Source organism: Grampus griseus (genome assembly GCF_964374135.1).
Source record: "Grampus griseus genome assembly, chromosome: 15".
In the NCBI taxonomy this organism is placed as follows: Eukaryota; Metazoa; Chordata; class Mammalia; order Artiodactyla; family Delphinidae; genus Grampus; species Grampus griseus.
In genome coordinates, this window is record NC_139009.1 from 79,920,463 (window position 1) to 79,936,752 (window position 16,290).

The 16,290-nt window shown below is 45.9% G+C and overlaps 1 protein-coding gene across 1 annotated transcript; it reads left to right on the forward strand.

Moving 5' to 3' along the window:
* The first annotated feature begins 8,094 nt into the window (after nt 1-8,094).
* Nucleotides 8,095-9,923, forward strand: COX5B (cytochrome c oxidase subunit 5B). The gene is made up of 4 exons (XM_082672522.1): nt 8,095-8,252; nt 8,815-8,888; nt 9,057-9,156; nt 9,725-9,923. The coding sequence occupies exons 1-4, from the start codon at nt 8,150-8,152 to the stop codon at nt 9,835-9,837; spliced, it is 390 nt and encodes a 129-aa protein (XP_082528648.1). The 5' UTR covers nt 8,095-8,149; the 3' UTR covers nt 9,838-9,923.
* Nucleotides 9,924-16,290: the final 6,367 nt, after the last annotated feature.

Sequence of the window (16,290 nt, forward strand, 5' to 3'; positions counted from 1 at the left end):
GAGAGATTAAGCTACTTGGCCAAGGTCACAGAGCTAATAAAGGAGACACTGGATTCAAACCCAGCTGCTTAGATTTGTCTAAAGTGCTATGAGAAAACACAATGGGGGAACAAATAACTCTCCACCCTGGGAGGCAGGTGTCAGGACTGGTCCTAAAATCCCTAAAGGGAAAAAGCAGAGAGGCCTTTGGTAAAACAGCAAAGAATAAGTCGTGGTTGGAAAGCCAAGGGCGAGGGCAGCAGAGGCAGGATTTAAAGACTTGTTGGGGTATTCGGCCTTCATTCTCTAGGAGAGGGGGAGTCCCTGAAGGTTTGTAAGCAGGCAAGAGGTGGACAGGGAGGGAGAGGTGGAGGACGCTTGGAGGAGAAAGATGGTGAGTTTGGATAACTTGATTCTGCAGTCCCTGAAGAACCACGAGGTGCCGATGGGGGTGGCCAGCTTAGGTGGAGAGAGTGGGCTGGGAGCGGGAAGAGGGCTCTGGTGGGGCTTGAGTCAAGGAAGTGGCAGCTGAGATCCAGCCTCCAGCAGAAGGAGAAAAGCCAAGAAGAGAGGCTGAAAGGCAGCCTTGAAGTTTAGTTTCGGGGAGGCAAGGAGGAGGTGGTTCACATTGGGAAGGTATCTAAGAAAACGAGGTTGTAAAAGGAGTCTGGGGGTTGGCAAATAGGAGGACAGAATTTCAGGGCACAGTGTGGTCAGAAGGCCGGCTGGGTGAGACCACGTGTAAGTGGTTGCTGAAGATGTAGACTCAGGGAGGGAGCAACTCTTGCAAGAAGTCTGGAACGAGAAGACAGATTGAGGACAGAGAGGCGCTGTGTGGAGGAAAGACTCATGTCTCAGCATGCTTGAAGGCCAAGAGAAGGTGCCTGATGCAGGGACAGGAGGAAGAGCCCGGCAGGTGAAGGAGCAGCCCTGGGGAGGGGAGACCCAGTTCCTCCAAGACCAGAGAGAAGGAAGGAAGGGAGGGGAAGAGGAGGGTCAAAGAGGAAGAGGAGGGAAGGGAGGCTGAGTAAAATACAAGTGGGTAGGGCTAGGGCTTAGGAACAGTGCGCAAGGGCTTCCCTGGTGGCGCAGTGGTTAAGAATCCGCCTGTCAATGCAGGGGACACACGTTCGAGCCCCGGTCTGGGAAGATCCCACATGCCACAGAGCAACTAGACCTGTGCGCCACAACTACTGAGCCTGCGCTCTAGAGCCTGTGAGCCACAACTACTGAGCGCACGTGCCACAACTACTGAAGCCCATGTGCCTTGAGCACCGTGCTCCACGACAAAAGAAGCCACGGCAACGAGAAGCCCGCGCGCCGGAACTAGAGAAAGTCCGCGCGCAGCAGCAAAGACCCAACACAGCCAAAAATAAATCGATAAAAAGAAAGAAAGAAAGAACAGTGAGCAAAAGAACTGCCAAGCGGCCTTCCCTGGTGGTGCAGTGGTTGAGAGTCTGCCTGCTGATTCAGGGGACACGGGTTCGTGCCCCGGTCCGGGAAGATCCCACATGTCGCAGAGCGGCTGGGCCCATGAGCCATGGCCACTGAGCCTGCACATCCGGAGCCTGTGCTCTGCAATGGGAGAGGCCACAACAGTGAGAGACCTGCGTACTGCAAAAAAAAAAAAAAAAAAAAAAAAAAGAACTGCCAAGCTCCCAATAACAATGGCTCAGCCAAGGGCAACAGTCACGAGCCTGTCATAGTGTGTGACGTTCTCCAGCGGTGCTAGCCGCCTTGGAAGCAGGAAAGCAGAAAAAACACGGTTGCGTAAATTTAGTGTTGAGATCAGTGGGCAAGGGAGCAAGGAGCTGAAAACGTCGGTGACAGTGTGGTTGAGCCACCTGAGCAGGGATTGTCCCAGCTGGAGAATTATGCTGGTCACTCCCTGCCTGGTCCCCCAGGTCCACGCTCCACCCCTCTCCCTGCTCTCTCTGCTTGGGGGGCACTAACCTCTATGGCCCACATCCAGGGACTCCCTTGTCCTCTGGTGGCCAGTCAGGCAGCGAGGAGGGTGGGAGGAGAGAGAGGCTGGGGAAGCAGGGGCCCTTCCCGCCCCCGCCAGGCTCTGGCCCGGGCACAGCGCCCCCTGCTGCTACAGTGGTCACCACGTGCCAACATTGCCTGGCCCAGGTGGTCAGAGCATCCCACCATGGCTGTCCCTGGTCCTCACCATCCCTTGGGGTTCCCTAAACCCTGTGCACCCTCTGCAAACAGTCCTCTTCTAACCTCTTCCATGCAGTGCAGTGGGGCTCCAACTGACTTGGGAACAACAGATCTTGGCCCAGAGGGAGGGGGAAGGAAGAGGTGGAGGTAGAGGAAGAGAGGAATACTAGGACTTCCCAGGTGGGGCTCAGGTTCCTCCTTGAAAGAATAAACAGAGCTCTCCAGGGCTGGGCAGGGGGATCAGTGGCGAGAGAAGGGTCCTGGGAGGAGGAGGAAGGGCGGCAATTCACCTTTCTCCTGCGTGAGGTGTCCTGTACTGCCCCCTGGTTCACCAGACTGCTTTCATTTCACACACACACACACACACACACACACACACACACACACACACAGAGTAAATAAGAAGCTCCCTCGGATCCCTCTGAGCCTCAGCCCGGCCAGGCCCCATGCTGACACGGCGCCAGGTGACCCATTTTGGGTTTGCAGCATCTGCACAAAAACATTCAGTTCGTTCTGACCTGGCTTTTCCACCAGAAGGGTCCTGGCCCCCAGCAGCCTGCCAGAGGTTCAGCCCCTGGGTCACATGATCCTCAGCTCCCGCTAGGAGGCGCCGGGGCTCCGAGCTGTCCCTGAATGCTGCAGGATGGGGCCAGGCCTCACGCGGCAACTGTCTCCCTCACCCCTTGTTATAATTAAAAACTGGTCCTGCATCTGCTTTTGTAAGAGGTGGGGCCTCTGTGATCCAGTCAGAGCTGCTCTTTCTGGCAACAGAAATGCAGATTAAGTCCTTTTTTTGACCCCATTCCTTCAATCTTGTGTGAACTTGGCCCAAGTGAAGAACAACCTCCCCCCTTCCAATTCCTCGTGATAGATTCAAGGCAGAAGCCACATTTGACTCACTCTTGAATAGTGACCAGCCTTGGCCCATGGAAAGGAATTGATATAACTTCCCTAACATTGAGTCTCTGCAAATCAATTAAACAATCTCCCAAAATAATATGAATAGCCAATTTTAAAAATGTTTATTTCATTTCTGAACAGATAATACATTCACACAGTTAAAACAAGACCCCCAAATGGTATAAGAGGCCTGCAGGGAACAGTCTCACTCCACCCCGTCCTCAAGGGCCCAGTTCCCTCCCCCACCCAACATGGACACAGAGGTAACTACTTGTACTGGTTTCCTGTGTATCCTTCCAGAGTTCCTTTAGGTAAATACAAGCAACTATGAATGTACTGAATAGACAGTTTTTAAAAAAATACTCATTAATGATTTAACTTTTTTTTATTGAAGTATAGTTGCTGTACAATATTTTATAAGTTACAGGTGTACAATATAGTGATTCACAATTTTTCAAGGTTATACTCCATTTATAGTTATTATAAAATATTGGCTATAGTCCCCATGTTGTACAATATATCCTTACATGTTATTATATAAAAACATAATAGTTTGTACCTCTTAATCCCCTCCCCCTATCTTGCCCCTCCCTCCTTCCCCCCTCCCCACTGGTAAGCACTAGCTTGCTCTCTATATCTGTGAGTCTGCTTCTTTTTTGTTATATTCACTAGTTCTTGTAGTTTTTAGATTACACATGGAAGTGATATCATACAGTCTGTCTGAACTTGTTTCACTTAGTATAATGCCTTCCAAGTCCATCCATGTTGCTGCAAGTGGCAAAATTTCATTCTTTTTTATGGCTGAGTCATATTCCGTTGTATGTTATGTGTGTGTGTATCTATCTATGTATCTATGTATCTATCTATATATATATCACATCTTCTCTATCCATTCATCTGTTGATGGACACTCAGGCTGCTTCCATATTTTGGCAATTATAAATAATGCTGCTATGAACATTGCGGTGCATGTATCTTTTCAAGTTAGTGTTTTTGTTTTTTTCTGATATATACCCAGGAGTGGAACTGCTGGGTCATATGGTAGTTTTGAATAGACAGTTTTTAAGCCAGCATTAACTGAGCACTTACAATGTGTTAGGCATGGTTCTGAGCACTTTGTGTTAACTCGTTTAGTCCTCAAAACAGCTCCAGAGGTAGGTGGTATGCCCGTTTGAAAGAAAATGAAACTGAGCCCAGCAGTTCACAGCCGAGGAAATGCAAATAATCAATAAACTTATGAAATGAAGGTCAGCTGCCTTAGAGTTCAGGGAACTTAAATACGAACTCCAACAGCATCTTTTTTTTTTAATTAATTTATTTTATTTTTGGCTGTGTTGGGTTTTCGTTGCTGCGCGCGGGCTTTCTCTAGTTGCGGCGAGTGGGGGCTACTCTTCCTTGTGGTGGCTTCTCTTGTTGTGAAGCATGGGCTCTAGGCACGTGGGCTTCAGTAGTTGTGGTACATGGGCTCAGTAGTCGTCGCTCGCGGGCTCTAGAGCGCAGGCTTAGTAGTTGTGGCGCACAGGCTCAGTTGCTCCGCGGCATGTGGGATCTTCCCGGACCAGGGCTCGAACCCATATCGCCTGCATTGGCAGGCAGATTCTTAACCACTGTGCCACCAGGGAAGACCCTCCAACAGCATCTTATTTTCCATCCATCAGTGGGCAGACTTGGCAAAATGTGGGTAACCCTCACATGTGGAGGTGGGAACCGGCACTCACGTGCCCTGCTGGTGGGAGCATGAACTGCTTCAAACTTTTGGGAAAACAGTCTGGCAGAATTTTTTTTTTAATGACGTTGTAGATTTTTAAATTATTAATATTTTGCCATATTTTCTGCAGAGCTTTCTTTAAAAACAAAAAAAGCTTTACAGACACTATCAAAACTTTCTTGACTCTTGGGGACTTACCTGGCTGTCCAGTGGTTAAGACTCCGCCCTTCCATTGCAGGGGGCGCACCACATACCACACGGTGTGGCCACGAAAAAAAAAAGCTCTCTTGACCTGGTTGGAAGGCGCATAGATTTGTTCTTACCCTGTATAGAAATTTTTGCACTATTTTTTATATTATATATTGCAATAACATTTTTTTTGTTTTTTTGGGCAGAATTTATTTTTATATTTGATGTACACATCCTTTGACCCTATTCCTCATAAATGAAGACTCCAGAATATAAGGCTATATATACTGCAGATGTGCATCCCAGCATTGACAGGCAAAAAACTAGAAACCATCTGCATATTCATCAAGAGGAAAATGGTTGGGTAAATTCATAGGCAGTACTTTCACAGTAGGGAATATTATGCAGCAACTACATAAAATGAGTCAGATCTCTATGTGTCGATTTGTGATGCCCACAAAATATTTCTAAGTGAAAAAAGGAATTTACTCATAATTTGTATAAGTGATATATTTTTGTATTTTCTATTCATTTATATTTCTGTATATTTTTAAGAAACATCGCAATATGTGTATTTGTTGAATATGACTGTAGGAGAATGGAGTCGTGATTCTCAATTGGGCAATTTTGCCCTCCAGGGGACATATGGTAATGACTGAAGACATTTTTGGTTGTCACCACTGGGGAGTGCTAATGGCACAGACGCTGAACATCCTGCAATGCACACGGGAAAGCACCTCCCCCCCACAACACCCTGAAAGTAATTTTCCAGCCCCAAATGTCAATAGCACTAAACTTGAGAAACCCGAGCAGAGAAAAAGGAAGAAAAAGGATAAACATGAAACTGTCAACAATCAACTTTTTCCTTAAACATATATGTTGTTTGACTTATTACAATGAGCGTTTATTTTGACCACTATAGGAATTTTCCTATAAAAGTAAAAAATAATACTCAATAAAAGTTTATTATTTTGGCAAAGACAATGGAGTAGGAAGGAGTGGGAGGCCGTTCCCCAAGCCAATCTGTTTCTCAAGGAGACATTTGAGGGCAGGGTTGTAAGCGGAGGGTGGTGAGAGCTCGAGGAAGCCAGGGGCGGGACCTGTGGGGATGCCCTGGAGCCTGGTCCCGACTTTGGAGCTCACCAGCTTAGACTGAATAATCTCAGGGCTTTTGTGAGCTAAACAAAGACCTGCAAAAAACATCCTATGATTAGGCAAGCCTACTGTGAGAGGGAGAAACAAGCCTCAACTCTATTTCCATTTTATAGCCTGGAATAAACTATCTTATGGTCAGGCAGGAGGGAACCATAACACATCAGAACAGAATTTTTCCCTGGTCCGCTGAGAGTTGGGTTAGCAGGTGTTTCTTGGCAAACAGTGCTCAATTATGATGGGAAAATTAAACAGCATTCTCTGTTGCAGTCCTCATCAGTCTTTAACATGCTAGTGTCTTCATCTCCAAAAGGGTGGTTATCAAATGCAGAACTTTCCTATCTTGACCAAGTCCTTTTTACCGAGAGCATATCCGGAGACCAGGAGTCCATGGGATATACTTTGGGAAATACTAATCTAGTCTAATCATAATTTTACTGATGAGGAAATGGTGGCCAAAACAAAAAGTGACTTGCTGAGTTGGCTGGTGGGGTTCCATCCCAGAACACCTATTTTCCAGACCAATGCTTTTTTCTCCCTCCAGCATTAAACATCTAACCATAAGTACACATCAACTATAGATTCTTGGGGAACATTCCTAGGACTTAAGGGAATTTTTTCCCAATTTAATTTGGAAGGGGTGCAGTGGAGGTAAGGAAGAAGGGATTAACAGCAGAAGCCATTAAAAGCAAAACACACCTTTATAGAGGATCAAGACATCTTTGGCCTTAGAGATGATTTTTTTTTCTTGATAGAGGGTCACCCACGAAGACCAGCTGTGCTCACGTGAAGAAATGCTCCATCAGGTCCTTTTGAAAATGTAACCCCCACGGGACAGGTGGGAACACCTGGGACTTCAACCCTCCCCAATTTACCTCAAATTGACCTCATTGGGCCAGGAGAAGCCCTACAAAACTGATTCTGTATATTCTCTCCAAAAAATAAATTTACTAAAATTTACTTGATCTTATTATATGCCGGGTCTCTGCAAGGCAGTGAGAATTCAAAGGTGAATAGTGCATAATTCCTGCTCTGAAGGGGTTTTCTATCCGGTAGGGAAACCGATACTGCATGCAGCCAGACTGTGACAGGGCTATACTGACAATGGGAACTAGGGCCTAGGAGCCCATGGCAGGCAGTGTTTACAAAGCCCACCCTAAGAAACTTGCACATCTTAGCTTGTGGGCAATGGGGGAGCTACGGAAGATGTTTTCAGTTTTAAACGCCGAACTCCCGTCCCAGTACGTTCTGGGACTCCATTCTCCATTATCAACTCCGCTTCCTGCTTCCCCTCCCTTAACCTCTACTGAGTTAACAGCCTCCCAGTAGCCACCCCTTCACCCCACATCACCAAAGTCTTTGGTCCTGGGAGGGGCCCACAATCTGGCCCTACCTTCCTCCCCCTCCCCAGCCTCGCCTCAGGCCTGGACCTCATCACCTCAAAACCACTGTAACAGGAAACTGATCCTTGGACTGCGGGCAGGTCCTGCCCAAGTTCTTGTAGGCTGGGCCACAAGTTTGCAGTGGCTCACACACTGCCAAGAGAACCAGCATCACAATTAGCATGCATCACAACTAACACAGAGTCCACTCGTAAATCTGGACAGTTTGGTGTGCAGCAAGTATCCTGACAGGCACTGGCTTCACGTCTTCCATCAGCTGCCTCCACGCTGCCTGAGCACCACTATCATGCAAGAAGCACAGGAACTCCAGTGTGGTTGACCCGTTCCACGGACGAGGATCCTGAGGCCCACAGACGCAAAACGAGTTGCACCTAATCCCAGCGTTAGTAAACGGCAGGGTCGCCAGAAGCCTACAATTGAGACCCTGACCACCTCCACGCCTTCCCGGCTGCACGGCGGACGCAACGAAGCAGAGCTACGCATGCGCAGCCTTTCCCGCGGCCCCGCCCCCCGGCCGAGTCAGGTGAATGGGGCGGGCTCCAGGCCGGAAGGAAGCGGAAGGTGGTCACGGAGGGGAAAGAAGCCCTCCCCCGGAAGTGCCTTCTGCCTCTGGAGCCTGCTCCCGGAAGTGGTGGTGTTTGTAGCTGGCGTGATGGCTTCAAGGTTACTCCGCGGAGCTGGAGCGCTGGCCGCGCAGGCCCTGAGGGCCCGCAGTCCCAGTGGAGTCTCCGTGGTGCGCTCTATGGCGTCTGGAGGTACTTGGCCTGCCGGGAGTGCCGGGGACCCGTGCCGTTGCCCTCCCGGGGTGGTGTTAAGGCAGCAAGGAGCGGGGGGTTGAGGCCGTTCAGTTCCTCCGGGCCCCAGTGACCGCCACAACGGACCCGAGAACCTCAGACTCCGCGGGCGTCTCCCGTTGTTCTCGGCCGCCGCTGCTACTGACCACCATACTGACCCTTCTGCGAAAAAATCCTAAACGGAGACGTCGGCTGACTTTGGTGGGCAGGGGTTGCATCCGGGACGTGGGGGGGCTAAGCCGCCCTTCAGGCCCGCGCCCGCCTCAAGGTCGATGCACTCCACTAGGACTCTGGTTGACCTGGTTTTAGAAAAAATGTGCCGAAAAATGGGCTTCCATGGTCGAAGGAAGAAAGGATCACCCCGTGTACCACTTTTGGGTATCGTGACTCTGGTCCTTAGGGGTCAGTGGGTATGGGTAACCTCTAGGAGCCTGTGGACCCACTAAAAGTATGCAGAGATGTCCATATGTGCATTTTCCTTGATCATTTCAGGCGACATCATAATTCACGTATTTTCCTTTAGGTGGTGTTCCTACTGATGATGAGCAGGCCACTGGGCTGGAGAGGGAGGTCATGCTGGCTGCACGCAAGGGACTGGTGAGGAGAACCTTGTGTCTTCTCGGGAGCTCATGGCCTTGGATGGAGTCAGAGCGGCCTCCTCTCTGGGAGCCTTCCATCCAGGAAACCTGGCTTGTGGGAACAGTACTGCTATCCCCTAGAGGGTAGGGGTCATTTGGCATAATGGGTCCTTCATTTGTTTTTCAGGACCCGTACAATATACTCGCCCCAAAGGCAGCCTCAGGTACCAAGGAAGACCCTAATTTAGTCCCCTCCATCAGCAATAAGCGGATAGTGGGCTGCATCTGTAAGTACCTCACCACTGTTTTCTTATCCATTTGTTTAATATTTGTTTAATATACAGGATGTCTATCAGCTGCTTCACATCTGTTGTTGTGTGTGAGTGTAGGTGTATAAAGAAGATGTGTGTGTAAGTAAGTTGTTCCAAGGGTCTTGGCCCTCAGGCCTCTCTGCCCGAGTAGGTCATCCTTAATGGTACAGAGGCCTGGGACATCAATAATGCTGCCTCATTGGAGAGGCAGCGTGAAGGAGTATTCACCTACAAAATATTTATTGTACTTTCTCTTTGCCACACACCATGTTAGGCACTAGGGGTACGTACCAGGATGGACCCATCTTTGGGGTTCTGCATAGGCAGGGAACTGTGAGAACCTGTGGTGACTCTGGTAAGAGATCAGCTTACTCACAGGTAAACTTGGCCTCAGTTTCTTCATCTGAAAAACGGGGAGAGAGCTTGAACTGATAAGGTGTCAGCCATAACTCTGTGTCTCAGAGGTGTCTGAGGAAGAGAGGTTAACGTTGAAAAAGTCCCCTCTTCTAGGCTGGATGGCCTTCAGCCACCTTTTTTCTTTCAGGTGAAGAAGACAACAGTGCTGTCATCTGGTTCTGGCTGCATAAGGGCGAGGCCCAGCGATGCCCTAGCTGTGGAACCCATTACAAGCTGGTGCCCCACCAGCTGGCCCACTGAGCCCCTGCACTAACTCACTCAAAATGTGATGTAAAGTTTCTTCTTTCCAGTAAAGACTAGCCATTACATTGGCTTCTCCTTCCATAGTTGGCTGGTCTTATTTCTTTCCTGTGTTTTTTGGGAAGGAATGGATGATTATGTTGGGAATAGCTATCTGTTAATAGTAGCTTGCCATCCACTTGCTTTTGAACACCGAGATTGCCAGTTCCCTAATGCAGTGGTAGCTACCACCTGGCATGGGGAAAATGGGCTGTGGAGTCAGGCCGACTGGACTTGTAATACTGGCTCCATCATCTAGCTTTGTCATTGGGGGCCTGCTCTCTGAGGGTGGGTTACATCTTAATATAAATAAATAAATAAATACCTTGTGAGGTGTTAGGAATGATATATATAAAAAGAGCCTGGCAGATAGTAGGTCCTCACATTGTTGTAAAGACAGAGTGGCCTTGTGGGGAGAGTTTTGGCTTTGAAGTCTTAAGGGACCCAGGTTCAAAGCATAGTTCATGGGGATGCCATCAGCAAAATCTAGAATATGGGACAATTCCAGAAACCAGCAGCCAGTTTCTTCAAGTAAATTGCAAGCAGAAAAAAAACAGGTATGAGTACTTATCAAGTGAAACATGAGGAAGATACCAACCAAGAGCAGTGCGTGGACCTTGTTTGGATCTTGATGTGAGAAAATCAACTGTAAAGAAAAATATCAAATACGGATATTTGGTATTTAGGAACTTATTAAATTTTAGACATGTTAAGGGAATTCGTTTTTTTTTTTTTATGCTTTAATAATATATACTGAGGTACTTAGGGGTGAAATATGTCTGAGATTAACTTTAAAACAGAAGAAGAAAGAGAGTAGTTTGGGATATGACTGATCCATTGTAGCCAGGTACAAGAGGGGTTGTTGTGGGCTTCCCTGGTGGTGCAGTGGTTGTGAGTCCGCCTGCCGAGGCAGGGGACACGGGTTCGTGCCCCGGGCCGGGAAGATCCCATATGCCACGGAGCGGCTGGGCCCGTGAGCCATGGCCGCTGAGCCTGCACGTCCTGAGCCTGTGCTCCGCAATGGGAGAGGCCACAACAGTGAGAGGCCCGCGTACCGCAAAAAAAAAAAAAAAAAAAAAAGAGGGGTTGTTGTTTTTCTACTTGTGTGTATGTTTGAACTTTATCATAATAATAAACCAAAAAAAAAAAAAAGTTGAGAGAAACAAAAGCCCGATTCAGTCCCTTTATGCCTGTGACACCTGGACAATTAATTTCTCAAAAGCTGTTTTATCTGTAAAATGGAAATAGTACATATTTTGTTTTGGGATTTGCCATAGAGGTGGTTTGGTTACTATTGCCACAAAATTGATCCAAACTAGATCTGTAAGTTGAATTGATAATGGGAGAGAAAAGCCCTTTTCTTCATCTTTTTTTCTTAATTTAAATTTATTTATTTACTTTTGGCTGCATTGAGTCTTCGTTCCTGTGCATGGGCTTTCTCTAGTTGTGGCGAGCGGGGGCTACTCTTCGTTGCGGTGCGTGGGCTTCTCACTACGGTGACTTCTCTTGTAGAACACGGACTCTAGGTGCGCAGGCTCAGTAGTTGTGGCTCGCGGTCTCTAGAGTGCAGGCTCAGTAGTGGCGCACGGGCTTAGTTGCTCCGCGGCATGTGGGATCTTCCTGGACCAGGGCTCAAACCTATGTCCCCTGTATTGGCAGGTGGATTTTCAACCACTGTGCCACCAGGGAAGCCTCTTCCCTTCATCTTGCCTTACCTCCTCTTAAAGGTACAAAGCTACTACTTCCTTTCCTGGCTGTCATCTCATTTCCAGGAAATGTCCAAGCATTTATCTGCCATTCAGGGCCATTCTCTGGGAAGGGAACACCTAAATAGCCACCTACCACTCCCACCTTAAATGCTGTTATAAACAAGAGTTTCCCAGTCAGGAAGACTGGTTTAGTGCTACCCTCAAGCCCTCTTGTCTGGCCCACCTCCTGCATCCTCTTTCCTTTTTCACCGTCTCCCTTTCCAGTCAAAACTCTGCTTAGAGTGGACTTTTTGACTCTTCACATCATTATTTATTCTGTCTGCTTCCTCCCTCATCTCCAAGCCCACCTTGCATCTTTATTATTTTTTAACTTTTAAAATGGAAATATATTACAGTATTATGTTTCAGTTGTACTACATTATGAAATGATCACCATGATAAGTCTAGTAACCATCTGTCCCCATACAAAGTTATTAAACTATTATTGACTATATTCTTTATGCTATAAATTACATCCCCATGGCTTATTTATTTTACAACTGGAGGTTTGTACCTCTTAATTCCCTTCACCTATTTTGCTCCTACCCGCCTCCCCATTCTCTGTTTCTGTGAGTCTATTTTCATTTTGTTTTTTAGATTCCACAGGTAAGTGAGATCTTACAGTTTTTGTCTTTCTCTGTTTGACCTATTTCACTGAGCATAATACCCTCTAGGTCCACCGATGTTGTCACAAATGGCAATATTTCATTCTTTTTTATGGTGGAGTAATATTCCATTGCATATATGTATATATTGATCTATTGTTGGACACTTAGGTTGCTTCTATATCTTAGCTATTATAAATAATGCTGAAATGAACATTGGTATGCACATATCTTTTTGAATTTTTTTCTTTGGGTAAATACCCAGAAGTGAAATTGCTGGATTATATGGCAGTTCTATTTTTAATTTTTTGAGAAAATTCCATACTGTTTTCCATAGTGGCTGCACCAATATACATTCTCACCAATAGTGCACAAGGGTTTCCTTTTCTCCACATCCTTGCCAAATTAGTTATTGCCTTTTTGCTGATAGCCATTCTGATAGGTGTGAGATGTTATCTCATTGTGGTTTTGATTTGCACTTCCCTGATGATTAGTGATGTTGAGCATCTTTTCGTGAGTCTGTTGGCCATCTACACGTGTTTGGGAAAATATCTATTCAGGTCCTTTGCCCATTTTTTAATTAAGTTGTTTGTTTTTTTGATGTTGAGTTGTATGAGTTCTTCATCTATTTTGGATATTAACCCTTATTGGATATATTATTTGTAAATATCTTCTCCCATTCAGTAGGCAGACTTTTTGTTTTTTTGATACAAATCTGTTTCATTGACCTATGTGTCTGTTTTTGTGCCAGTGCCATACTGTATTGATTGCTATAGCTTTGAAGTATAGATTAAAATCAGGGAGCATGACACATCCATCTTCGTTCTTCTTTCTCAAGATTGCTTTGGCTATCAGGGTCTTTTGTAGTTCCATACAAACTCTGGAATTATTTCTTCTAGTTCTGTGAAAAATGCCACTGGTATTTTGATAGGGATTTCATTGAATCTGTAGATTGCCTTAGATACCCCCTTGCTTTTCTCTTTTAAAAATTTTAACCAGTTTTCCCCTAAGAAAGAAAAATCTCCATATATTTCCAGACTGTGGTGGCAGAATAATGGTCCCCCAAAGATGTCCATGTCCTAATCCCAGAACCTGTGAATATGTTAGGTCGAACAGTAAAAGGTTATTAAGATTGCAGACAGAATTAAGGTTGCTAATCAGCTGACCTTAAAATAGGGAGAGTAACCTGGATTATCCAGGTGGGCCCAATAATCACAAGGGCGGCAGAAGAATGAGTCGGGGATGTGGCTGTGGAAGAATGGTCAGAGGGATGCAATGTTACTGGTTTAAAGATGGAAAAAGGGGATCACAGGCTAAGGAATGCAGTTAACCTCTAGAAGCTGGGAAATGCAAGGAAATGATTCTCCCCCAGTCTCCACAAAGAAACACAGCCCTGCTGCCACATTGATTTCAGTGCAGTGAGACCCATGACAGACTTCTATAGAACTGTAATGCTTTAATGGCATCAATAGATCAATGAATTCAAGTCCTGTCTCCTGGGTTAGTGGGTCTCAAATTTCGCTGCACATTAGAATCATCTGGGTATATTTTTGTTCCCCATACCCGGCTCACACCTGGACCACTGAAGCAGTCTCTGGGGGTGAGACCCAGGCATTATTACTTTATAAAGTTCCCCAGGTGCTTTCAACATGCCGCCAAGGCAGAGAACCTCTACCTCAGGCTAACCACAAAAGCACAAAAGCATGAAGAGCTTTTTCTTGCTGGTTGGTAACTGGGAGCCCTAGGGGCAAAGAGGAAATGTAACACCCTTCACTAGGAGCACCAGACCTTTGCTTGTGGGTAGAAATGGGCTCCATCCAGCCATTTAGCAGCTTAGAAATTGGATCCTGTCTCTCCTCACTAGGCAAGAATACAGGTATCTCTCTAATGGTATTTATTAAACAACCTGAAAGTACAAAGATCTTTTTTTCTGGAACCACTTGAGTAAGTTGCTATCTGATGCCCCATCACAGGTTAGTGTGCATTTCCTACAAAGACATTCTCTCCTATACCTGCAATGTGACTATCAAAATCAGGAAATTACAACTTGTACATTTCTACCATTTAATCCTCAGACCCTGTTCAAGTTTTGCTAAATGTTCCAGTAACGTCCTTTATAGCAAAGAATGCAGTTCCTGTTACCTTTAGTTGTTATGTCCCTTTAGCCTTCTCCATTCTGGAACAGTTCTTCAGTCTTTCCTTGATTCCTGTGACACTGACAGCTTTGAAAATTACACCAAGAACTTAGGTTTGTCTGATGTTTCCTCATGATTGGATTCAGGTTACGCATCTTGGGCAGGAGTAACACAGAGGTGATGCTGGGCGCTTCTCAGTGGGCACATGACGTCGATTTGTCCAATTGCTGATGAGGTGTTCACTTTGGCCACTTGCTTAATGTCTGCCAGGTTTCTTCACTGTATAGTTGCTCCGCAAATATTATTATTATTTTAAATTTAATTTTAGTTTTTTGGCTATGCTATGTGACTTGCGGGATCTTAATTCCCTGACCAGGGATTGAACCCTTGCCCTCAGCAGTGAAAGCGCAGGACCACCAGGGAATTCCCACCCCTTAACTTTTTTTTTTAATTTTTATTTATTTATTTATTTTTGTCTGTTTGGGTCTTCAGTGCTGCGCACAGGCTTTCTCTAGTTGTGGTGAGTGGGGGCTACTCTTTGTTGCGGTGTGTGGGCTTCTGGTTGCGGTGGCTTCTCTTGTTGGGAGCACGGGCTCTAGGCGTGAGGGCTCAGTAACTATGGCACATGGGCTTAGTTGCTTTGCGGCATGTGGGGTCTCCCTGGACCAGGGCTCGAGCCCATGTCCCCTGCATTGGCAGGCGGATTCTTAACCACTGCTCCACCAGGGAAGTCCCCACCACCCCTTAATTATTAATAAGTATCTTACAGGGCAATACTTTGAGATGTCATACCCTGTACCTCATCGAACTTTCAATTTATTAATTTATATCAGTATAGACTTATGCTTTCACATTGTATTCAATGCATTATAATTCATAACTGTCATTATTTTTTGATGTTTAATTTGTTCCAAATTTGACCAGTGGAAGCTTCTTCAAGCAGGCTCCTGTGGCCTTTTGACATGTCCCTATCATTCTTGTAGCACTTCTTTTATTCTCTGGCACAAAATGTTGCAGGCTGTTAAACCCGTGAGGTAGGTGCTATTATTATCAACCCCATATTAGAGATGTGGGAACCTAGGAACAGCTCCAGATTACACAGCTAGTTAGTTGTGGTGGCAGGATTGTGAATCCAGACCATTTAGCTCAAGCCTGAGCTTTTCCCCTCTAAGTTTTTATTTTGAAATAATTTTAGACCTATAGAAAAGTTGCAAAAATAGTACAGAGTTCCTGTTTACCTTTCACCAGTTTCTGCTAACATTAACCTATGACATTAACACATAGTACAGTGACTGAAACCGGGAAATTCACATTGATACAGTACTATTAACTGATTTTGCCGGCTTTTTCAGTAAGGTCCTTTTCTGATCAGAATCTCATGTTGTATTTCACTGTCATACCTCCTTGGTCTCCTCAAACCTGTGACAGTTCCTCAGTCTTTGTCTTTATAATCTGTCACTTTTGAACAAGATCGCTGGTCCACTGATTTATAGAATGCCCTCAGTTTGGGTTCGCCTGCTGTTTGCTCCTGGTTAGGTGGAGGTTATCCAAGAATACACAGGTAACGTTGCCGTCTCTTAATGCATCACGTCAAGATAGTGATTACCGGGGATGTAAACTTTGATCATTTGGTTAAGGTGATACCTACTAGGTTTCTCCACTGTAAGGTTACTATTTTTCCTTTTTTAATTAGTAGGTACCTCATGGGGAGATACTTTGAGACAGCGCAAATGTCCTTATTTTTTGCTTACTAGTTTTTGCATCCATTTTTGCCTGCAGCAATGATAACTGTGATGTTTGCCTAACAGTGATTTTCTGTTATTCCTTCTACATTCATTAATTGGAATTCTACAAGTAAGAACTGTCCCTTCTCCCCCATGATTGATCTCAGACTGGACTCATGACTATTTTATTCTATGACTTATA

Excerpts from the sequence above, each read along its gene's own strand:
- COX5B (XM_082672522.1), top strand. The coding sequence starts at position 8,150 with ATGGCTTCAAGGTTACTCCGCGGAGCTGGAGCGCTGGCCGCGCAGGCC. Across the intron at positions 8,253-8,814 it reads GCGCTCTATGGCGTCTGGAG|GTGGTGTTCCTACTGATGAT; the intron begins GTACTTGGCCTG and ends ATTTTCCTTTAG. Across the intron at positions 8,889-9,056 it reads TGGCTGCACGCAAGGGACTG|GACCCGTACAATATACTCGC; the intron begins GTGAGGAGAACC and ends TTTGTTTTTCAG.